The 22,517-nt window shown below is 55.4% G+C and overlaps 8 protein-coding genes across 8 annotated transcripts; 4 read left to right on the plus strand and 4 right to left on the minus strand.

Moving 5' to 3' along the window:
- Positions 1-1,428: 1,428 nt before the first annotated feature.
- Positions 1,429-3,088, plus strand: ISF_03718 (high affinity nitrate transporter NrtB; the record flags this gene model as incomplete). Its single annotated transcript, XM_018847324.1, has 2 exons — positions 1,429-1,583; positions 1,672-3,088. 2 exons carry the CDS (start codon positions 1,429-1,431, stop codon positions 3,086-3,088), a joined length of 1,572 nt encoding a protein of 523 aa, XP_018705531.1.
- Positions 3,089-4,238: 1,150 nt separating this feature from the next.
- On the minus strand, positions 4,239-5,048 carry ISF_03719 (Cell wall beta-glucan synthesis; the record flags this gene model as incomplete). Its single annotated transcript, XM_018847325.1, has 2 exons — positions 4,239-4,744; positions 4,808-5,048. The coding sequence occupies 2 exons, from the start codon at positions 5,046-5,048 to the stop codon at positions 4,239-4,241; spliced, it is 747 nt and encodes a 248-aa protein (XP_018705532.1).
- A 2,340-nt stretch (positions 5,049-7,388) lies between these two features.
- On the minus strand, positions 7,389-7,895 carry ISF_03720 (hypothetical protein; the record flags this gene model as incomplete). Its single annotated transcript, XM_018847326.1, has 1 exon — positions 7,389-7,895. The coding sequence occupies one exon, from the start codon at positions 7,893-7,895 to the stop codon at positions 7,389-7,391; it is 507 nt and encodes a 168-aa protein (XP_018705533.1).
- Positions 7,896-10,446: 2,551 nt separating this feature from the next.
- ISF_03721 (WD repeat-containing protein) lies at positions 10,447-12,110 on the minus strand (the record flags this gene model as incomplete). Its single annotated transcript, XM_018847327.1, has 2 exons — positions 10,447-11,014; positions 11,095-12,110. The coding sequence occupies 2 exons, from the start codon at positions 12,108-12,110 to the stop codon at positions 10,447-10,449; spliced, it is 1,584 nt and encodes a 527-aa protein (XP_018705534.1).
- A 599-nt stretch (positions 12,111-12,709) lies between these two features.
- Positions 12,710-14,807, minus strand: ISF_03722 (Heat shock protein Hsp70; the record flags this gene model as incomplete). The annotated part of the gene is made up of 8 exons (XM_018847328.1): positions 12,710-13,045; positions 13,102-13,324; positions 13,415-13,518; positions 13,579-13,681; positions 13,734-13,986; positions 14,045-14,111; positions 14,162-14,203; positions 14,265-14,807. 8 exons carry the CDS (start codon positions 14,805-14,807, stop codon positions 12,710-12,712), a joined length of 1,671 nt encoding a protein of 556 aa, XP_018705535.1.
- Positions 14,808-15,560: 753 nt separating this feature from the next.
- Positions 15,561-16,981, plus strand: ISF_03723 (hypothetical protein; the record flags this gene model as incomplete). The annotated part of the gene is made up of 2 exons (XM_018847329.1): positions 15,561-16,452; positions 16,533-16,981. The coding sequence occupies 2 exons, from the start codon at positions 15,561-15,563 to the stop codon at positions 16,979-16,981; spliced, it is 1,341 nt and encodes a 446-aa protein (XP_018705536.1).
- A 3,062-nt stretch (positions 16,982-20,043) lies between these two features.
- Positions 20,044-21,648, plus strand: ISF_03724 (hypothetical protein; the record flags this gene model as incomplete). The annotated part of the gene is made up of 2 exons (XM_018847330.1): positions 20,044-21,027; positions 21,571-21,648. 2 exons carry the CDS (start codon positions 20,044-20,046, stop codon positions 21,646-21,648), a joined length of 1,062 nt encoding a protein of 353 aa, XP_018705537.1.
- Positions 21,649-22,036: 388 nt separating this feature from the next.
- Positions 22,037-22,429, plus strand: ISF_03725 (hypothetical protein; the record flags this gene model as incomplete). The annotated part of the gene is made up of 1 exon (XM_018847331.1): positions 22,037-22,429. One exon carries the CDS (start codon positions 22,037-22,039, stop codon positions 22,427-22,429), a length of 393 nt encoding a protein of 130 aa, XP_018705538.1.
- Between the last annotated feature and the right edge of the window lie 88 nt (positions 22,430-22,517).

Genomic DNA, 22,517 nt, shown 5'->3' on the forward strand with positions numbered 1-22,517 from the left:
CGGCGGCAGTAGTGATGCTAGCCCACTGCCGGATCCCCCGACCAACCGCCGCTTGGGGTCGCCGAATCGGACAGCAGCAATTACCAAAGAAAAGAAAAAAAGTAGTCACGTCGCCAGATTCGCAAGATTATGAAAATTCTGCCAGGAATCAAAAGCTCCAAGTTCCAATTGCCGACCGGTGATTTGCTTGGAGTGTATTATCTGCAGGCTTTTTCGATAGCTCTGCGCTGCGGCTCAACTCGGATTTCCAACCCTCCCCCCCCCCGCGTGATAAGCCAAATCGTCGAACCGAACCGTCCAAGGGCGCAAGGGGTGAAATTTCGAATACGCGTCATTTCGTCGATTGCCAAACTCAGTCGTATGTCGCAGCGCCGCAGTTTCCGTTATCAAGCACTCGACCTGGTAACCAGTCACAACCCAAGTCAGCCAAGGCCGTCATGCAAAGAAAGCCTGGTCAGAGAAAGAAGACGCTCCGCGGAGATGAACTCTCAGAGATAGAAAACGAAAATCAACGCGATCGGCTCGGTTTTTCCTTTATACACATCGAGGGCAGGGCCTTATCAACCCCTAGTGGCGTTTGCCGCCGAGTCTGGTGGAGCCCCCCAAAGGTTGATAAGCCGCCGCTTGCTATCAAACACTTGTCCAAGGGTTATCTCAACCTGGGGTCGGTCCAATGAGATGCGGCGTATTTGGTCTGGGACAATCTGGGAGTGACGGAGGCTCAGCTGCCAGGCCCTCGTCGCCGGAGATGCAAAGAAGGGGGCGGCGTCCTGGCCGAGACTCGGGTCTGGGGGCGACAGCGCAGGACGCGCCCTTTCACTTGATAAGGAAGCGGCTGTCATGTGAAGGGATGTAATTGCCTAGTTGGTTGTATTGCTATTATGTGCTTGGAGCTTTGTCCAGGAACCTTCAGCGTCGCCGTTGAAAACAACTGGCCTCGAAGTCATGGAGTGGAACAGTTAGAAACTACAGACCAACAACCTCATGTAGAATACATCTCGACTGGTCAGCATGCCCAAGTGATAAGGATAAGTGGTTTCCAAAAAGCTGCAACACATGTGCACTGTAGAGGTCCGTTTGAGGCTCTGATAACAGCCCATCGGCCACACCCCGGACCGGGACGCACCAACAGCCCAGACGAGATAACGCCCAATCTCCCGCCAGCCGATAGATTAGCCTCTGCCAGGCTGAGACTCTACCCCATGCGGCTCTCTCTCACAACCGCACACCGTTGATGCTTGGCTACAGCCCCCGGGACCGTTCGGGTGTGCCGCGATGAATCACTCACTGGTTATCAAGTCTGCTGCTGAGCCCGGACGAGTATAATACAAGACGACCGACTCTGGCACACGACATCTTGTGCTCCTCATGTTTATGAAAATCAAGTCATCAAAAGTGTAACGAAATCATACACACTTTGTTCCTACCATGCCTCGCTTTCGCTTCTCTGCCCTCTGGGCGGCGCCGGAGGTGTGCCCCGTGAGCAAAAAGGCACGCAGCATCCCCGTCCTCAACCCCGTCAACGTGTACGGGCGAGTCTTTTTCTTTTCCTGGATGGGTTTCATGCTCGCCTTCTGGGCCTGGTACGTCCTTCTCTCCCGCTCCTCACCATCATCCCGTCAATGTGGAAAGAGTGTTGTCCTTCCCCTCTAACACCGTCCTCCTCCCCAGGTACACCTTCCCGCCACTCCTCACCGTCACCATCAAAAAGGACCTGCACCTCACCGACGCGCAGGTCGCCAACTCCAACATCATCTCCCTCATCGCCACCCTCCTCCTCCGCTTCGCCACCGGCCCGCTGTGCGACCAGTTCGGCGCCCGCCGCGTCTTCTTCGGCCTGCTGCTGCTCGGCTGCCTGCCCGTCGGCCTCGCGCCGCTCGTGCGCTCCGCCTCGGGCCTCTACGCCGCGCGCTTCTTCCTCGGCATGCTCGGCGCCACCTTCGTGCCCTGCCAGGTCTGGTGCACCGGCTTCTTCGACCGCGGCGTCGTCGGCGCCGCCAACGCGCTCGCCGGCGGCTGGGGCAACGCCGGCGGCGGCATCACCTACTTCATCATGCCGGCCGTGTTCGACTCGCTGGTCGCGCGCCAGGGGATGAGCCCGTCCGAGGCGTGGCGCGTCACCTTCGTGGTGCCGCTGGTATGCCTGGTGGCGTGCGGCCTGGGCATGATGCTGCTGTGCCCGGACTCGCCGGTCGGCGCGTGGGGGGAGCGTGAGGAGCGCATACAGGAGAACCTGCGCAGCCTCCGCACGAGCCTGGACGGTGGCAGCGGCAGCAGCACAGAGGTGGGCAGTCCCAAGTCGGGGCTGGCCACGCCCGCGGACGCCTACCTGTCCGACGAGGAAAAGGCCTCAAAGGTACCGGCAAGCCTGGGTGCTGCCGCGGGCGGCCTCTCGCACCAGCAGGCCATGGACATTGCACAGGGCGAGGTCATCGTCAAGCCGCGGCTGCGCGACTCTCTCGGCGTCGTCCTCTCCCCGCAGACGGCCTTCCACGTCGCCACCTACGCCTGCTCCTTTGGCGGCGAGCTGGCCATCAACTCGGTCCTCTCCGCCTACTACAAGCACAACTTCCCGCACCTCTCGCAGACGGCCGCCAGCAACCGCGCCGCCATCTTCGGCTTCCTCAACGTCGTCACGCGCCCGCTCGGCGGCGTCGTCGCCGACCTGCTGTACAGGCGCAGCGGCGGCAGCCTCTGGTGGAAGAAGGCGTGGATCACCGTCTGCGGCGTGCTCTCCGGCGCGCTGCTCGTCGTCGTCGGGCGCGTGGACCCGTCCGCCACACACGGGTCGTCCGCCGGCGCGCTGGTCGCGCTGATCACGGTCATGGCCGTGTTCCTTGAGGCCGGCAACGGCGCCAACTTTGCGCTCGTGCCGCACGTGCATCCCGCGGCCAACGGCATCGTGTCGGGTGTCACGGGCGCGGGCGGCAACCTCGGCGGCGTGGTGTTCGCCGTCATCTTCCGGTTCGTGGACGGCGGCAAGGGGTACGCGACGGCGCTCTGGATCATCGGCGTGCTGCACGTCGCGATCAACCTAGCCGTGTGCTGGATCCCGCCACTGCCAAAGGGCCAGGTCGGCGGGCGATGAGCGGGGGCCGACGGTGTCCTGTAATGAGAGTCATGATAGTTAATAGTTTAGCCCTGTCTTTTAGAAAAGTCCATCATCTTGTTTCACTGTTCCTTGGCTTGAGTGATAGACGCCGCTGTGACATGGATATGCCTGGTCCTTTGCTGGGCAGTCCTCAGTAATGGAAGCCCACTAACCATCATGTCGCACACTGCTTGCTCGAAACGGTCTCTCGCGTTTCGGAGGATGCGAGCTTGATGGAGGCCCTGAAAGCTGACACGGCGTCAATTCCAGCGACCTGGAATGCCGCCGCATTCCAGGCGAAGGGTAAACAACCAGCCATTGTTTGCCCAGAACCAGTGCGCAGGGACCTAGTTTCCCATAGTCGGGCACCTCTTTTGTTTCTGTTGTGATGCAAAAAAAAAAAGCTGACAGATGAAACGAAGTTACCCCATCTTGGTGATCGAATTCCCCTTCTCGAGCAGTTGAGGGGAAGTAACGGCTTTGCCGTCCCGACGAAAAAAAGGGTAGGTCGGCGCCAACTAACTGCTTAGCTAGTCGTCTCGTGTCACTCGGAAACGCGTAAAAAGGATTCCGAACTTGGTAAAACATTGTCTCACAGCTCCCGGCGCGACAGGCTGGCAGGCTGACAGGTTACATCTGCAGGCTTGTCTCACTCGCGACTGGGCCGCGGTAAGTCAAACAAACGCGGGGAGCAATGCGCATGGATCGCTGTTGGCCGTTGAAGGCATCAACGCGTAGAGACGGTCACGAATTCGAGAATCGGAGAGTAGAGAAAAGTACAAGTGCATTATAAGTTGTGGCGTGCATTAATCAGAACATGAAATCTCGTCTCGTGGTGAGACGGCACGGCATTCAGGAGCACCCAGCTTGGCGTCGAGAGGGGCCTCTCGACTGCAAGCCGTACCCAACTGTGGTGCTCTGTTTCCCTTTCCCTCGACGTTATGTATTTTCCAACCCAAACGAGTAATTAGCTGCCATATGTGCAAGGCCAAGTCAGAGACGGTCCCATGTAGCGAGAAGAGCTGGAGCTTGAAAAAGCAAGAGAAACTCGTGTCTTGTATATACCGATGCAAGATGATGAAAAAAAAAAAAGCTAGATGAGAACCCAAAAGACACCATTTCCAAGCCGTGATAAGACAGTCCCCGTTTACAAGGCCAGAAGGGCGGCGATGATGCCACCAACGGCGGCGATGGAGCCAGCGGCGTGGGCAGCGGCGCTGGAGGGCTTGGTGGTGGCAGCGGTCGTCTGGGACGCGGTCTGGGTGGCAAGACCGGTGGTCTTGCTCAGGGTGACCGAGGTGGTGGTGTTGCGGGCGACGGTGGTGTTGGCGCTGGCCGTCGAGCTGCTGAAGGGCTTGCTGGTGGTGGTGCTGGTGACGACGACGGTGGTGGTGGAGGAGGCGGAGGAGGAAGGTGTGTCGGTGGTGGTGGTGGTGGCGGAGGAGAGGGTGACGGTCTTGACGCCCTGGGACGAGGTCACGGTGACGGTGCCGGAGGAGCTGCCGGCGCCGTCGGCCTTCTTGATCTGGAAGGGCTTGGAGTACTGAACGATGTTGTCGTCCTTCTCCCAGACGAAGCGGAGGCCGTAGGTGGCGTCGTCGCCGAGAGAGGCGTCGACGTTCCAGGTGTACTGCTGGTCCTTGTTGTCGACGGCTGGGGAAGACGGTTAGCGGGTTGCGATTGAGCAGCGAGGGAGGGAGGAGGAGGAGGACGTACTGGCAATCTTCTCAGTCTTGACGGACAGGGTGTTGGGGTCCTTGCCGCCGAGGAGCTGGATGTAGACGGGGCCCTCGGTGTAAGGAGCCGGGTTCTCCCACTTGACGACGTAAGGCTTGCCGGCAGGGAGCTGCTCGTCCTTGTTGGGGGTGTTGATACGGTCAAAGCCATCGGTGGCATCGACGCCAACGGCAATGGCGGAGCTGGCAAAGGCCAGGACGGCGGCAATGGTGAAGCGCATCTTGGTGTTGTATGTGGTTGGTGGGAATAGAAAGGGTGACTGAGATCTGGAGCTATGGCGGTAGAAGAGAAGCAGCAATGTATTTAAAGAGTGACTGTGGTTGGAAGAATTGAAAGGGGTGTGTGGTGGGAGAGGAGAGAAGAAAAGAAGAGAAAGGAAAAGGAAGAGGAGGTGAGAGAAGGCGGCGACGAACTAGAAGAAATCAGTCAACGAGGCGAACCGGCGAGTAGGTGGGCGAATGGGTCGCATCCATCCATCCATCCAGGCGGCAGGCTGGGCTGTCTGTCTGTCTGTCGACATTGGACATTCCATATTGCATCAGATTCCCAAGCTGGGCTGCCAGCTGCCAGGGCAAGGCCAGGATTGTCTGGGATCGCCCACTTTTGGAACAGGTGCAGAAATCATGATCCACCCGGTGCAAATTAGTCGAGACAACGAGTGGGCGGGCCGGTGAGACCCGTCGACAATTGGCAAGCTAAAATTTTGACAAGAACAGAATTAGTTGGTTAGTTTATTCGTGCCTCTGGTGCAGCAGAGAGAGAGCGAGACAAGAGAGACAAACAGAGGAGAGGAGAGGCTGGTGGAGGGATAGGGGGCGGGCGTTGTTGCTGGCGGCCGCCCCGGTCAACAGAGCTGTGTGCCTCTATTCCCACATTGGTTTAGAACCGCTGCACGTTACTCTGGTGGCGGCGCGGCGCGTGGCGTTGTGGCGTTATTCAGGTACCAGAAATGCTACCTCCGACAGCTTGCTACTGGTGCTTATTTTGGTCGAGATCAAAAGTCACAAATCTCGCTAATAAGCAGGCTGCATTCTTCTTGCACAAATCAGGCTCGCTGGTTCGCTTGGCGGGTTTTGGGACAATGGGTCCCCCACACAGCCCTCGGTCTGCTGGCTTGGCCTGGCCGTCTGCAGGCTGCAGGCTGCAGGCTGCAGGCTGCAAGCTGGAGGGCTGCACACAAAGAATGCCACCCGCAGCGCCCTGCATCAGCGAGCACACCACACCACCCAGTGAGGCAACGCAGCGCTAATAACCAACCAACCAACCAACGACTGGCAAAGCAAAAGGCAAACGCACCGAAGTGGAGTGCATGCAAAATTGCAAGTACAGCGCTTTGTCACAGCGCTTCAATACACTGAATTTGGCCGTGATCCTCGCAGGGCTCGCTCGAATACTGACACACTGATACCACACTGAACTGCTGGACCGAGCCTTACCTGTAGTGCCGATTAGCACGCGCAGTCTTGCTCCTTGGCCCAGGTAAATGTGCACCTGTTGGCTTCGTACATATTTATTTGACAGATGTTGGTTGGTTAAAAACTTCACACTCATCTCTGCAATTTCGTCCTCTATACACGAAATGCACATATTGCCTCTCATATTAGCGACTGCTCCTTCATATAATCACCTCGTATCCCAGGATCCCTTGCCCTCTCCCTTTTCCCCGTCCTCCATCTGCATAGCTTGGCTTGGACCACTCAGCTCCCAGGACCCCTCCAACCAGAACCCCTACACCCAGTCACCCCTGTGACCAGTTATCGTGCCCGAGCTTCTACTGTACATACAGACATACATAGGGAGGTACCTATATATCAGCCAGTAAAACCAATGGTGCCATCCTGGCCCTTTCTCCCTTTCTGCCAACTTGCCACCTCCTTCTCTTCCCGAGGGAGTTTTCTCGTCCTTGCTGTCGTGGCTCCCTCCCCCTCTGTATTACGTGGTCAATGTCGCCGCCGCTAATATTATAACCGCCCCATGCCGCAATTCCCTCGCAATAATACGTCAATCAATCCCGAGTCGGAGGCGCAACAAATTCTTCATGCCCAGACTTACTTAGAATTACCGCGACACGTTTTGCCCTACCAGGCGGAACTACCTGCCAAGCTAGGCATTCCCCGAGACATCGATTTCTATTCTGGGAACCACAATTCCCGGCCTGACTCGCCTCCACCACCCAAACCAAGATGCCGACAGACTGTACATTACTTGTAGCGTGTTAGTTGAAATAAATTGCTACTACTCAGTCTGGAGACGGATGCGTTTGCATAAAACCAAGCATTCCCAGACAGAAAAGGGTAAAGAGGCCAAAGCCAGAACTATACTTCTCGATTTATTTCTCAATGAAAGCATTCTCCGTGACACATAGGAGGACCTGGGCGTGCTAGCAAACGGGTAACAGGCATTTATTGAACTTTAATATGATAGCTTGGCAAGACTTGTGGTACTTGAGGAGGGCAGCGCAGTGCATCTCTTCCACGAGACGCTGCCCCTCGCCCCAGCGTCTGTTCTGTCACAAGGTTGAGTAGGATACCGTTTGGTGCGACTCAGAGATTCAGTTTTATCATGTCTTGTATCTGAGCGTGGTACTCGGCATAATCGCGGAAATCCTTGAAGGGATCGACCACACAGAGCCTTGGCGTGAGTCCTCGCTGAAGGGAGGCTTACACCCAGTTCCGTAGCGATTATGGAGGAACCTAATCTCGAAGTCGACCTTGAGCTCTTGGGAACGGTTAGCGGGGTATGCCTTCTCCCTCTTCCCGTGACGCATCGAGACGATGCAAACGGGAGGGTCTTGGCCGTATAGATGGGCGCGCGCGGCATCGAAGGTGTCGTGAAACAGGTCGAATATAACCTTGGTGTCGTAGCGAGAGATCAACTTTATAACCAGCTTCACGTCTGACTGGTTGTTTTGGGTTTCAGCCGGAATCAGGCCTTTTCGCTTCAAAAGAGATAAAGCAATATCAATCACTTTGTCTGGGTCATCAAAAGCTTCGTCTCGGTAGTCACTAAATGGCGAAACATCAATGAGGATTCGCTTTGGGACTCTGTCACTACTTGCGGACGCCATGATGAAGCTTGCGTGATGAAGCTTGCTTGATGCAGGCTGGTTGGAAGACGAAGGTGGGGTTTGGCGATCCTGGGGGAGGGAGATGTAAAGTAAAGAAAAGAAAGGCACATTCACCTCGTTGGCGGATCAAAAGAAGCATTACTAATACTAATTTGAATCAACTTGATATGGTACGTACCTGGACCGCGTTTCGCCAGGTTACACAACCTACGACACCGAGCCTACATACGACGAATGAACATATGGCCCTGGCGTGGAATGCCTAAGTACAGGCTTGAGGTGGATGAACGGATCACGAATACTTTCCGTTTTATGTGCCACGAGAGAGTTGACGCACGTATCGGTCTTCTTTAAGCAAAAGGAGACGATATCGGGAGGGTCGTCGACCACATTGACGGTCTTCAATGTGCAAGGCACAACGCAACAAAGACGTACTGAAATTGCCTGAAATGGCTGAAAAGTAACCTAGCTTTAGGGTAATACTGGGGATCTGGAGATCTGGAGAAGAGTCTCAGTAGACGGACCCAGTCCGGCCGGCGCGCAGGCAAACGTCAACAACATCACTCAGGTCCAAGAGACTCGACTACAGTATTCACCTCTGCAGCATCCTCAGCTTCAACAACCAGGGTGTCAATCCCGAAATCTTCCACTTCGTATTCAGCTGATGAGCCACTCGTCACAGAGGAACCATCAGTCAGGTCCGGCAAGTCATGAGCCCCGCAGTCGGCCTCATACAGTGTCTTGTTCTCCTCGGTCGGATCGTGAATCGCATCCTCGCACTTCTCGACGAAGTCTCGGTCTCGCTGCTCATTCTCTTGCTCTGTGCATTGGTTGCAAACTAGAAGTGTATATTTGCACATCTTGTAGTGTGCTAGTGGCAGTTCCAGATGCATGGTTAGTAGGTCACTTCTTGCCACAAGATTCACGGACTCAGAATACGAACCACGCTGTGCTCTGAGTAATGGAGAGGCAGAGAGATATGGAGTTGATAGCTTCAAGATCTTGTTTGCTTGTTTTATGGTAGTAAAAAAGGAGTCTTGCCCACTCGGGTCGTAGAGATTGGGCATGTGCCCTTTATATATAAGAATGGTCAGTGACTGTACCAGAACCAGATAACCCGGTGAGTAACAGCAACTCCCAATGAGTGGCACAAAGTGTATGAAATCACGACTTCCTTTTGTCGTGATTCTACCGCCGTATATACGTAGTGCAAATGCTAGCGGGAAACCATTGGGCGGGACAGTGATACCTTCAATCCCGAGCCAACCTACTCACACACACCATATACGAATACACCAAATTCACTTGAAAGCCCACACAGAAAGCTAACGGAAAGAGGACAAGGTTCAATAAGTAAAGATGCTTCGAGAAAGTTACAAGTGAATCTGGTCAACTAGATATTATTGGGGGATTGTACAGGTATGGCTTGACTTCATTGTCCAGGGTCACCAGCCCGGCCACACAGCTCGGGGGATACAGCTTGCGTGTAATTCTGTTAGATTCTTTGAGTTTTAAAGTTACAGTACACCATGTTACCAACTTACTCTACCAGCTGGTTGATTGGCTGCTTTGTTGGCTTCTTTGACCTGCAGGTTGATTCATTTAGTCTCCTGGCGGTTGACGGGCTCATTCACCAAGTGGTCGGTTGACTGTGCTTCTTGTGGAAGCAATAACTCACTCCGCTTCAGAAAAGATTCATCGTCGGTTAGACCTCTTGGGAGATGTCGTACTGGACACGCTTTGTCGCCTTCAGCCCGAGCTGTCCCAGGGTCAAATGACGCAACGCAAGGCAGAACTGGCCAACCAGAATCTCTTTGGTTTCCCACAGCCTGAATCTCAGCCGCTCATACTGAGAGCATTCAAGGCGCACGAGGATGCGACAGGCGTGTTCCCGGAAAGGAGCAAAGTGGTTTGACACGGATTACTGGCATCATCACTCCCGAGAGGTTGCCCACGGCCAAAGCATCTTGTGTGAAGCGGAGTGACGAGCCTCACGAGGACATCCAACATAGCTTGGGCAGAAGGAATTGCCTTGAATAGTCCCGTTTTGTACCCTCTGCCGTGGCTCATCCGATGCGCATCCGCAGACAGGCCTCCCGCAAGAAGCGATAAGCATGACCGTTTCGTACGTGACCACCAGAATATGCCGCATACGCATAAGCATAGGACAAATCCTACTTGCCGCCCATTCCCGAGCATTTCCGCCCCCCCTGTGCTTCGCCTCCCTGAGCACTGCATCACCCTACGCTTGTTAGCCATCCCATCGCATATTTCACTGCTCTAGTTTCACCGTCATCAAGTTTCAAGTCACTTGCGCAGAGGAAAATGAAAAAAATCTCGAAATTCAGCCAAGACTCCGGGTGCATAAGCAATCAACGCCGCTTCATCTTTCGACGTGCTTTTCATCACGGCTACCATGCCGATAAAATAACTAATGCTGACGCAGCGACGTATAAACCCAAAACCAACAAGTCAAGCGCCTCGCAATGTACACCCAGTGAAAAGAAACGAGTAAAACAGCACGGCAAGGGTGATGGAATTCATAACGTTGTCAAGGCTCCATCTCGGTGTACTCTTGCCTAATGGGCAGATTCTCGGTAAAGTCGGCCCCGTTCGCCGGCAGTCCTCCCGTTCCGTTGGCGACGCCGTTGACCAGCGCCGCGGCCTCCACCTCACCGGCCGGTTCACCCTCCCCCTCCTCCTCCTCATCGACGTGACGGTAGATCCTCACGGTGTGGTCCTGCCCCGCGCTGACCATGGTCTCGCCGTGCACGTCAACCCAGAAGCAGACGCCCTCGCGGTGTCCCCTCACGCGCTGCAGCACGCGCTTGTCTACCACGTCCCAGAGCACGACACCGCCGTCCTCGCTCGCCGACGCGACGAACGGCGCGCCGCCCACCGCGCCGAAGCACCCGCCCACGGCGAAGCGCTCGTTGGCGTGGCCCTGGTACGTCTTCTTGACGCGGCCGGCCGCGTAGTCCCACAGCCGCAGGCAGTTGTCCAGGTTGAAGGCGAGCACGAAGCGGCCGTTGGGCGAGAAGCACACGTTGGCGACGGCCGGGTTGTCCTCGTGCACGAGCGTCCGCAGGCACTGGCCGGTGCCCGAGTCCCATATGCGGCTGGGAGGAAGGTCAAAGGTTAGTTCTCGGTAGTTCTTCCCGCAAGGGAGAGAGAGGAGGAGTACAAGGGGACAACTCACATCAACCCGTCCGTGGAACAGCTGGCCACCAGCGTCCCGTCGGGCGAGAAATCAATGCCGCTCACCGGGTCGCTGTGCGCCGGCAGGCTGCGCATCAGCCGCCCCGCGCGCACATCCCACAGGAAGACGGCCTCGTCGTAGGAGCCGCTCGCGATAATGTTGCCCTTTGGTGAGAACGCCAGGCAGTGCACGTAGTTGTGATGCCCTCGCAGCGGCGGCATGTCCGCGCCACCGCCACCGCCGCCGCCGCCGCCTCCCAGCGACTTGCGCGCCGTCGACTTGGGCCGCCCCGTGACGCGGTCCCACAGCCGGATCGCCTTGTCGTCGGAGCCGCTCGCCAGGGTGTTGCTGTCCGGCGCCCAGGCGACGCAGCTGACGCCCGCCATGTGGCCGACCAGCGTGTCCAGGTGCGCTCCCGTAGCGGCGTCCCACACCTTGACGGTGGCGTCTGCCGAGGCCGAGGCGATGAACCGCCCGTCGGGCGAGATGCGTGCCTGCGACACGGGCTTGGTGTGGCCGTGCAGGGCCAGCCGCGGCTTGTAGTTGGGTCTCCTCGGCGGCGGCGGCGGCGCGGCGGCTTCGTCGTCGTGCGGCGGCGGTGTAGGTTGGTGCGGGGCCATGGTCGGCTTGGGAGACGGGGATTCAGTGCGCGTGCGCGCGGACGAGGTGGATGCCGGCGAGCGCGAGCGCGAATGGGAGCGTGGAGAGTCGGAGGAGCGTCGGCGCGGCGCGGAACGTCGTCGGGCTGGTGGCGGTGACTCGGAGCGGGTGCTGGCGCCGGAGCTGCTGGATGCTGAGGCGGCGCGGCGTCGTCTACGTCCGTTCGGCGATCGCGAAGAGGAGTCGTCGTCGTGTCTTGGCTTGGAGTAGTAGTCGTCGCTGCCTCGGCGATCTGATGGTGCCCCTCGTCTTGACGACGCGTCGGGCGGGCGACGCCCGTTTGGTGATTGTCCGTCGCGCATTCGCCGCCGCTTGTGAGGTGGCGTCGCGCCGGGTGCATCTTCGGGCGGCACCATGGCCAATGGAGGGTATATTGGTTGTTGTGTGAGAAGCGTTGGTTGAGAAACAAGATGTGGGAGGTGGTTCAATAGACAAATGTAGTTTAATAGAGATGTCGATTCTAGAAATAAATGTGGGGCGGCGGTTAAATGAATGAGGAAAACTTGACAGCTTGCACCAGCAGTAATAATAAATGGAAATGAAATAAGAGAAAATGTTCTAGCCTGGTCTAGTGTAGCTCTGAAGTACTAAATGACCCATACACGTGAATTTAACTTCTTTCGCGGAGGAGAAGCCGTGATGAAACTCTGAGCTTCACCTCAGCCATGTGTAACTACGTGCAACCACTTGATAGGACCTAAACTACTCTGAACAGTGGAAGCAATGTTGTTTATTGAAGAAATAATGAGAATATAGCTCGGTAATTTCTTGAAAACTCTCCTATATTTGTAAAGCTTAAGCAAACCATCCTGTTCCAAAGTCCCATTCGTAACTGTCGTAAAACCCTTCCGCAGGTAGTCATCAAATCATCGGCTCGCCAAGTGGTCATGAGAGTAGATCAAGTAGCAAAAAAATAATGTAAAAATGGCCATCTGCCCAGCTGCAAAAGCGAAAATCACTTGTAGTCGATAAAAACATTCCTCTCGGCCATTTTCTGGGAACCGCGGAGCACGTCAATGTGCAGGTTTGGTCCCTCGATGGTGACCCGAATCGTGTAGTGAACTTTATAGAAGGTCTCGCCCTTGCTGTTGTGTAGCTTCTCCAAACCGCGTAGATCGACAGAGTTCTCCCATTTGATGGTGCAAAGCTGCTTGACGTCGTCTGTCCGACGCATGGGCAGCTCGTCGGAGCAGCAGTAGAATAGGTCCTCCTCGAGGCTGGCTGGGTTGTCAGCCGAGAGCAGTTCGTAGTACCTATGGTTCGATGCTGATTTGCTTGGAAGCACTTGTCCCTGATTCTCACTTGTTAGCTCTTATGCTAGTGGTGTCAGGTTGTATGTAATCATACCGGCTTCAAGAACCAGTCCATCTGGCTGTCGGCCATGTACTGCTCCTCGAATTCTTCGTAGATCTTGTCGCGAGGGTCATGATATTTTTCGTTGAACGGAATGCGAAAGTGAAATCCGTAGCCTACGCGAGAGATGCGCTCCTCGACGGTAACTTCGTGGCTCCGCTTGGTTCCCAGACGATTCAGCCCGCACCGGACGGCGCCGCGACATACTGCGGTCCACCTGTATCACAAGGGGTTGTATTAGTCGCGATGAAGAAGGTACAATAGACAACTAAAATGGCAGAGAACAGAAACTTCGAGCGTTACTTACGAGTCGCGCACGGGCGGGTTCAAGACTGTGCAGTCAGGATGGGCTGCGTCCAGTCTGTTGAACAGATATCGGCAGCACCCAAATCCCCCGACAAGAATAATGAACTAGTTTAAACAATTAATTCTTCTGAGTCAAAAATGAGGTCCTGTCGAACAATTCACTACCTTCGGATCAGGTAAGTCCTTCTTCTTGATGCCATCCACTTGGCGCTGCACGAGTGCGCAGATCTTGTCAACCACGCCGTCAAACACGGGTAGGAGATCCTTTCTATAGAGACGCGTGAGTCTCGGAAAGCTTGAAAGGCAGGTAAGATGCTTACCTTGTGATGGGAACAGTTGTCGTCGTCCGTTTTCTCTTCTTGTTGGTACTGGAAACCAGGTAGCCATCGGGCACCTCGATCCAGAACTTGCTTTCGGCACCGGTAAATTGTTCCTTGACGCAGAGCTCCCAGTCTTCTTTCATAAACTTGGCTATGTCGCCGACATCCAGCTTGTTCCACGCCGTGTGCCCGATTGTGGAACTGATGAACTCTTCAAACTCGTCATCAACCATTACACCACTCACCAGTTCTCCTACGTGGCCGCGTTAGTGTGCTCTTGATATGCCTAATTGCGGTAGCAACCAACCAACCTTCGCCCGAAACAGTCTCTCGAAGCTCAAACTTGATCGGCTTGCTCACTTGGTAACTGATAAGGTCCTGCAACATTGTCAGTGCCGACGTGGATGGGTGCAACCCGCAAAACTCACGGTGGTTCCTCCACCGGCGTCGCAGACAACAATCGTGTCATCCTTTTGTGACGATCATGTTAGATTGCCTTCTTTTCTTAGTATGGACAGAGCAAAGACACACCTTGATATTAGGCTTGGGATGAAAGTCGGCCAAGACTGCCAAAGCAGCAGCCTCCGGCTCCGACACGAAGCGCAAGTCCGGCTTTCCCCTCGCCATGCCTCGGCCTCTTTCACTGAGCATACCAGCACGCTCAGCAGCCCTTGTCATCTTGGCCTGGGCGTAGTTGGGCCAGATAGCAGGCACAGTAATGACAATAGTGGTCTTGTACTGGTCAATCTCCTCGCGGCCACGGTCGCGATACATTGCGTTCAGGCAATGCTGCCATAGCAGGCGTAGAAAGTCAGCGACGGCGTCTTCCGCAGACTTGCCTCGCTTTTCCAGGCATGACGCAGCCTCCTTCATGTACTTGGACTCGGCGGCGTCCCTGGGAAGATCTTCCGGGTTGAGCAGCATCAACTTGAACCACCGCATAACGTGTTTCCGATCAAACGGGATATTGTATCCCCACTCGCTCTGCTGCCGATCGCCCGCGAGAATTCCCAGCTGCGTCGGGCATTTTCCGCGGTCTGAACAGCTGTGATACTTGGAGTCCCATAAGGTCATGATCCTGATTTCATTGGGCTTGCTACTGATGGCCTAGGCTGCGCCGCTGAAGCTGTTGTTGAAACCCGGGTTAGTCCAGCACCTTCTCATTTGGGTCGCCGTGTTACTCACGTCGTTCCAAAGTCGATGCCAACAACCAGTGTATTGACCATGATTTCGGTGCTTTGTCATATAGTGTCTGAATAAGGACGTAGCGCTGTTGATAGATGGGGGCAAAATCTAATTAGACGGCAAGGGGAAAGCGGAGAGTCGAAGGAGGAAGAGTGAAGGGGGGAGCAGAAGAGAAGGCGAGCATGCCAAAAGAGACGAAAAGATGTTAGGAGAGGATGCGATAAGATGAGGTGCGAGAGAAGAGGTGGGAAGAGAAGGTGACTGGAGAAGGTGACTGGAGAAGGTGACTGGAGAAAGTGACAAGAGGAGGTGGCAAGAGAAGATGACAAGAGAAGGTCAGGTGAGAGTAAAACTGCAGCGCCGATAACAATTCAGTAACTAAGCGAGTAGCTAAGTCAAACTATAAATCCAGATTTTGTTCAGTTGGCCCTCACTTATCAAGCTCACATGTGAAGCCCATAGTGATGGCTGTACAGCCCACGGGCCAGCTGTAGCCTCTGCAAACGCGGAGCGCAGAACTGCATGCGCCCTTTTCTTTTCTTACACGTAGCCGTCTCTCTTCCCTCTACCATACCTGCAGCTCCGTTTATGTCTAAAAGCACAAACTTGACTATTAGAATTGTGCTACCTTGCTGCAAAACCATGCATCGCCGACTCTCCTCGCGTGCAACCGCGAGAGACACATCTCCATACAAGGACTCCTCTAATGAGTCAGAGAAGCGCACAAGAGCCCTAATCGACGACGATGAGTATCAAGACCCGTCAACGAAGCGTGCCAAACCGGCGAAGCGCATCAGAACCGAGAGCCAAGCGTCGCAGGCGCCCCCATTGACCGTCGCTGCACCATCTATCCCCGAGCCGGGCATAGGAATAAAGGCAGACAAGCACCCCGGAAGTCCGATCGACAATGAGCATCAAGACTCGTTGACGCAGCGCGGCCAGTCGCCAACGCAGCGCGTCAAGACAGAGGATCAAGACTCGAACTTCTTGTCGGCTGTCGCCACACCACAAAACCCCGAGCCTGACATGGACGGGAAGCCTAAGAGGCGAACGGTTGTTGTCAAAATTGGCAGTGAGGTCAAGCCTGGCAGTCCATCTCGCTCCAACTCTCGCAAGAGCAAGACGGTCGAGCAACGAGTTGCAGCTGTCGAAAGGCAGGTTGCCGAAATTAAGCGAAACCACAGAAAAGAAACGGAAAAGATGACAGCGCGTCGACTAGAAGATGTTGGCAAGGTTACAGATGATATTATCGAAAGGCAATGGGTCCTGTTGGATTTCAACATCAACAGCATTGCCATCGAACTCTCAGCGTACCTCTTCCCCAAGCCGACAAAGGTGCTAGCAGTTTTGAGAACTCGACTGCCCATAACATCTTCAGAAGGCATATCCCAGAAAACATACGAAAATATGAAAAGGACATTTCTCAAGTCATTCATGTGGAATTTTGTCTACACGGATTTCTTTCTTGGCCGTGGCAGTCCATGGAAGGGAGGCATCGTCCAAGAAGTCCAAAGGGTTAGACGGACGCTGATAGGTACGCTCCAACCCCTGTATATCTCGTTACACCGATTCATTCGGTACATGAATCATTGGCTCTAACACGAGTCGTAATAGAAAATAGGGAAGATACCGAGAGCAGAGCCAAGTGTGCAAAGTGGCTCTCACAGGCGCACCATCTCGCCGCTGTCCAACCCAATGAAGAGGTCCTGGCACAGGTCGTGCATGAGTTCGCGGACACCCTCCTCTCCATGGTTTTGTCAAAAGAGCAGCAAAAGTGCCGCGGTCAGTTAAAGGCGAACCTGGACAACGTGGTACGCCTGGCGACGGACCTCACGAGGCTCTTCCTCTCGTCCAAGGCACTTCTCGTGCCCGACTGGCCGCATCACGGGTCGACGTACAGGCAATGGACGAATTCCGAAATTGCATGTGAGGATTCGACAGAGGAAGAGTCAAGAAACAGGTACTTGGTCAAGAGTCCTGCGCTAGAAAAGTATGGCAATGCCGATGGTGAGAATCACCACTTGTCTACCGTCTTGCGCAAACCGCAAATCGTCTACTACTGAGCGAACGCCAGGGGCGTCACACTGGAGGCTCCTGGCCTTAGTTGCAACAAGAAAGCTGGAAATCAAAAAGGGATGGCTATGCCGTCACTATATTCTGTCCAACTGTCATTCGGGCTCGCTTGGGTTGGCTGAGTGTTTGTTGGCTGCCGCCCGGCAGCTGTCACAGAAACGGGGGTCCATTCGCATCAGTTCCGAGCTTGCTAGATTTTAGGAGACAATCAAAGACACAAAATGAATAATTAGAATCTCGAGAGAAGACTGATGTCGCTCATGCATCTAGTCACGCTCTAATGCTCAGTGTCATAGCCGGCCAAATAGACAGCCTGTCCCCACAACCAGCAGCTCGATGGCGAACCCTCGGGCGAGCAGCTCGTGCCGACCCCGGGAGCCCATCGCTTCAGGCGCGGGGGCGGCTCGGTTCTAGAGCGCTGGCTTGGTCAGCGCGGGATGGAAAGGGAGCTTGAGGGGATCGAATCGAGCGACTTGCGATGATGGCAGTTTGCGATCTGGAAAGAGTTGAAGCGGGCCACGAGTCGGAAACGGTGGGCGAAGTGGAGATTGGGTAAGGTGGGGCCGAACCCGGCCGTCGGCCGCGGGTGCCGGGCGGGTAATGTTCACAGTGTAAAATTCAGTAGGCAGGCAGTGAAGCGGAGGTCTCTTTATATGCAATTTGTATGTGGTTGGACGCAAGGAATGGTGATGTGCAGGCAGAGGGCAAACAAAAGTCACGTTGGGAAGATGAAGAGAAGTAGAGGAAACAAGACAGCCCGGAAGCATAAGAGTAGCAGGGGCGAGGGAGCGTGCTTTGGAAAACTTTTAGGGTCTTTGAGATGATGTGAATTGCAAAGAAGACCAATAATTACAGCCACTGATCAAGAGCCTGTTCTCCGCCCACATCGGTCATGGCGCAGCAAAACAGAACCAAGGTGGGCCGGTGATGACTTGCAGAAATTCAAGCCTAGGTACTCAACTAAATACAGGTGCCAAGCCATTCTGGGGAAGCCGCTACGTAATCCAGATGGTGCTTCCTGTTCGGATGAAATTATGCCAGGAAAATACCAAATAAATTGGTAAATGAATGCGCTTGGTTTTCGACTGGTATCTCCTTGAAAACCGAATAATGGTGTGACGGCCCAAGTATTTGGCTATCCCGATAGTGGTAGGTGCCCTCTCTGCACCTTGGGTACTTTATTAGGGACTTTCGTCGCCGCTCCAAACAGTAACAGTGGCGGCGGTGAAGACCGATTGCGAGTAAGCCAAGGCCGTGTATGAATCAGCCAGAAAAGCCAAGAAACGAAAGCCAAGGCAAAGTCTGGGCATCTGGTACGGAGCAGTTAGACAACTCTTCCCTACGTGCATGAGATGTGCGATATTATTTCCCCATTATTGTTTGCCAGATACCAGTCGGGTCTGCACATGGGCCTGCGGTGACCAGCTGGCCTCACCGTCACTGGTCAGTTGGTCACTTGAGTGTGCCAGGTGCGACAGCGCCTGGGGCCTTGCTGCACCCAGCTGCGGGATTGATAGGACAGCAGTGCATGCAAGGGCTTCTTTCCCCGGTTCCTGGTGTGTGCGCCAGCGCAGCAATGGTGCGCCACTGAGCAATCAAGCTCGTTGCACTTTGACTCTGACTCTGGGTAGGGTAGTTTGGAGGGGGTGTTCAACCGTCGAGCCAGATGAAAAGGCAATTGCAGTGCAGAGGTTAGGCGTCTACTAAATCCCTACTTACCTTTCTTGCAACTGCCGAGAAAAATGTCAACGACACATTTTCCCAGTACGCAAACCTACGAGGGAAATGAAACCCCAATCTCATTCATCTATAATAACGGTGAGGCAGTTTGTTATTGTTTACTCGGGCTGTCCGGGCAGCTTGTGTTGCATCGGCGGCTGACAGGAATGTTGATGAATGTTGGCACTGAGTAAGGCAAGTCGAAGGCAAAGGGTCCAGTAGCATCCACTGTAATCCACCCCAAGCCACTGGAGCCCTGCAGCGAGAATACCTACATAGGTACGTGCATATGTACGTATGTACCTACATTACATAGGTATGTACATACATATGGATGTACATAGGTAGTAGGTGGCATGCCGCTAAAAAAACCTGGGGGTTGCCTACAGTGGGTTTTTGAGGCGTTCTAGAGGGTCTTGGGGGCTCGTTTGGTGGCTCGCCACTGCATCTGCTCACCACATTTTACTGATTCACTGATGGCTTACCAACCCAATAGAAGAGGAGGTACCTTAGCCAAGACGGTTATATCTCAGGCTTCTTTGTACCCTCCACAACTTGACTCGCCTCGCCCGCTCCTACCGGCCCTTTGCTTTCCTCCTGCAAACACGCACACAAACTCATCGGTTTCCCTCCAGGCTCTGCAGGTCCCCTGCGGCCTCAACCTCTTTTTTTTTTGCTCTCCTCCTCCTCCTCTTCCTTCTCCTTCTTCCTCCCTCTCCCGACAAGACTAAATCCCGCTTCCCCTCTCGCCGCCAACCGTCTTCCGCCGTGGCCTCGGGCCCTCCCCAAACATCAAACGACGCCGAGCCACGACACACCAAAAAGAGGGGGCGCTAATCTTCTGGCTGACATACAGGCATACAGCGAGCCGGAACAGAACAGAACAGACGCTTGCCAGCCAACGGCTTAACCCGTGTTTGTACCAAGTGTCGCTTGTCTCGCCTCACCGCACGCTACCTTGCCCTACTCACAAGCTCTACGTTCGGCGTGTTCGTTTGCTCTGCGACACCAACGCCGCGCGTGCCTTTCGCCTCTCTCCGTCTGGCCACTGCTGTCACCACCCTTGCTTGGCTGTCACACCCGCCGCCGTCCGCCCGTCTCCTCCTCCGTCTCAGGCCGCCCGCCTGTCACCAACCCAGGCTCCAGCTTCCCGTCCAGCTTCTGTCCCACACCCCCGACTCTCTCACCTGCTGTGCCAGGCTTGTGCCTGCCTGCGCGGCCTCTGTTGCACCCCGAGTTTCTCTTCCGCTTCAACACAACCCAGCCGGCCACCACTGACCTTCGCCACCACGTACACGGCTCTTACCGCTGGCAGCCCTTCCTCTCGCCGACCATGGAGCCTGTCCCCGAGACGGAGCGTATGGAGGAGTTTCGTCCCTCACCACTGCCGACCTTGCACCTCGGAGCCTCCCACTATGACTCCTCTTCTTCCGACCTCAACATCATAAAGAAGCCTGCAGCCACACGACGCAGCACGGATCCTATCCCCGCCAGCCACTCCTCCGGCTTCTCCTCCAGCTTCTCCTCCGCCTACTCCTCCGCATATTCGTCCTCATCCTCCTCCTCTTCAAATTCCTGGACGCCCTCACCTACCGCCATACCATTTCGCCCGCGCACCGCCTCTCCGCTCTCCATCTCCCATACTCGCTCCTTGTCTGCCACCAACATAACATCAGCGCCCTCCATGTCCCGCACTCGATCATTACCTGGAGTCAATGGCTCTGGTCACATCCTCCTCTCCCCTCAGCTGCGTCCCGCTAGTCCCTCTGAGCCCAGCCGCCTGCGAACGCCCCGCAAACCCGCCGACGAAGCTTTCCCGCCCATGTCTCCCGTGAGAACGACAGTTCTGGACCCCGAAAGGACATCTTCTGAACGAAGCGTCTCGCCTAGTATGAGGTCTTCCTCCGGTTCCTCTACGCGCTACCGCCGAACTCCGTCACCATTCCAAAACATGCCACCTTCCGCTTCCAGCTCCTACACGCCTTTACCGACCACGCCTTCCTCCACCGCCTCCTCACCTTTATACAGGGCCTATGACAGCTATGGCGGGAGTTTTTCCTCTATCCCCTCTACGCCGACCTCTACCAGGTCCCGAAGCCCCAGTATATCCAGCCTGGAAACCATTCCCGACACACCAGACGCCGAAGAGGCAGCCCTCGAGGCCGAGCGGCAAGCGCAGCTGCAGGCGGCCGCCAATGAAGCAGCAGAAGGCAGCGACTCGTCGTCTGACTCCAAGGGGCGCAGCAGCCTCGACACACCGAGTCGCGGCCGTACCCTTTCTACATTTGGGCCGCGCGAAAAGCGCAAGCGATGGAGTGTATGTGGCGCCGAACGACGAGGCGACTTGGACCTTGAAACTATTTGGGAAGATTGACACTGTTACGAATCACTTGGGTTTTACTTTTCTCAGCATGCTTGGTGCTTTTCCACGCTTTACTGGCGCACAAGGAGGGTGCGTTTCTTGACCATTAGCCGAGCGGGTCGATTTGTTTTTCATGTCGCATTTTTCGTCTTGCTTTGATGGCGAATTGATTTTCTGTTTACGCGGGACGTTGGTTGGAGCAGTCCACTCCCCTCGAATGATTGATTTATTGATTTGATACCCTTTTTCTCATGGCCCTCGAGTTGTGCTATGCTAGCCTAGTGCAAAGCCCGGTTCGCAAGGCGCAAGTTTGTACCAAGCCCCATCTGCCAACCCTGCCAACTCGAGTAGGTAGCCCATTGAATACAGTCTCTGAATGCATCCATACGAGCTTAATATGTATTAGCAAGATGCGACTCCGCGCGGCCGCCCTTGCTTGCGGAGAATTCCTCGTGTTGTCCACTTTCGACTCACTTGCCCCCTTGCGTTGGTCTGTAGTGCGACTACTTCCCCAATGAGGAGGCCATGTCTCAACGACATGACCCCTTCATCGCCCTTAGCCCCTCGGTCGTGTAGAAATAATTACATCGGTTACTAGTGCTGGCGCCCTCTTCAATATCTCATCCGCCCTTGCTATTGAAGCAGAAAATCCAGGTCTCACTGGCAAAGCATAAAGAGACTTAGAAAGAACCATCGCCCGCCCGGGTGCGTTGTGGCTATCGTTTAGTATATCTTCACACGCAAAATATCAAAGAGATCCATAAGCAGTTCAAATAAGCATCATTGTCACTCTTTCTGTTGTGCTGTCTCGATCCGCATCCACCACAACCAACCGCTCAAGTCGAGAAGCAGTAACAAGTTGTCGCCCATTGCGATTTCTCGGCCACGTTATACATTCCGCTCCCTTCCTCTTCCCGCCAACCTTCTCATCTACCACCCCGGCATCACAACCTCCCAAGTTACAATGCGCCGCCTACATCTCATCGCGACCGTCGCCGCCGGGATCCTAGCCACCACCGCCCACGCGGCGCCAGGCATCTCCCCCCCCGCGCACCAGGAACGCGCCGGCGACCTCGCCTGCCCTGCCGTACCCGCGCCGGCGCGCTTCGTCAAGACCGTCACCGTCGACGTGACCGTGTGCGTCGCGCCGGCTCCTCCACCCACGCCGGAGCCTTGCCCGGACGGCACGACGTGGGTCGCCGCGCCGGACGGCAAGGACAAGCACGCGGAGGAAGTGACGGTGGTCACGTCTACCACGACGAGCGTGGTGACGGTGTTTGTCGTCCCGGAGGCCAAGGTCACGCCGCCGCCTACACCGGGGCCGGAGGAGGCGGGCCCGGAGTGTCCGGCGGGGTGAGACGTGGAGCTGGTTCGACGAGCCGCCGGCGGTGCAGACGGCGTAGGCGGGTGGCTAGGATTGGGAATCGGCGCCTTGGGATGCGAAC

Source organism: Cordyceps fumosorosea, assembly GCF_001636725.1.
Source record: "Cordyceps fumosorosea ARSEF 2679 chromosome Unknown scaffold_7, whole genome shotgun sequence".
Classification (NCBI taxonomy): Eukaryota; Fungi; Ascomycota; class Sordariomycetes; order Hypocreales; family Cordycipitaceae; genus Cordyceps; species Cordyceps fumosorosea.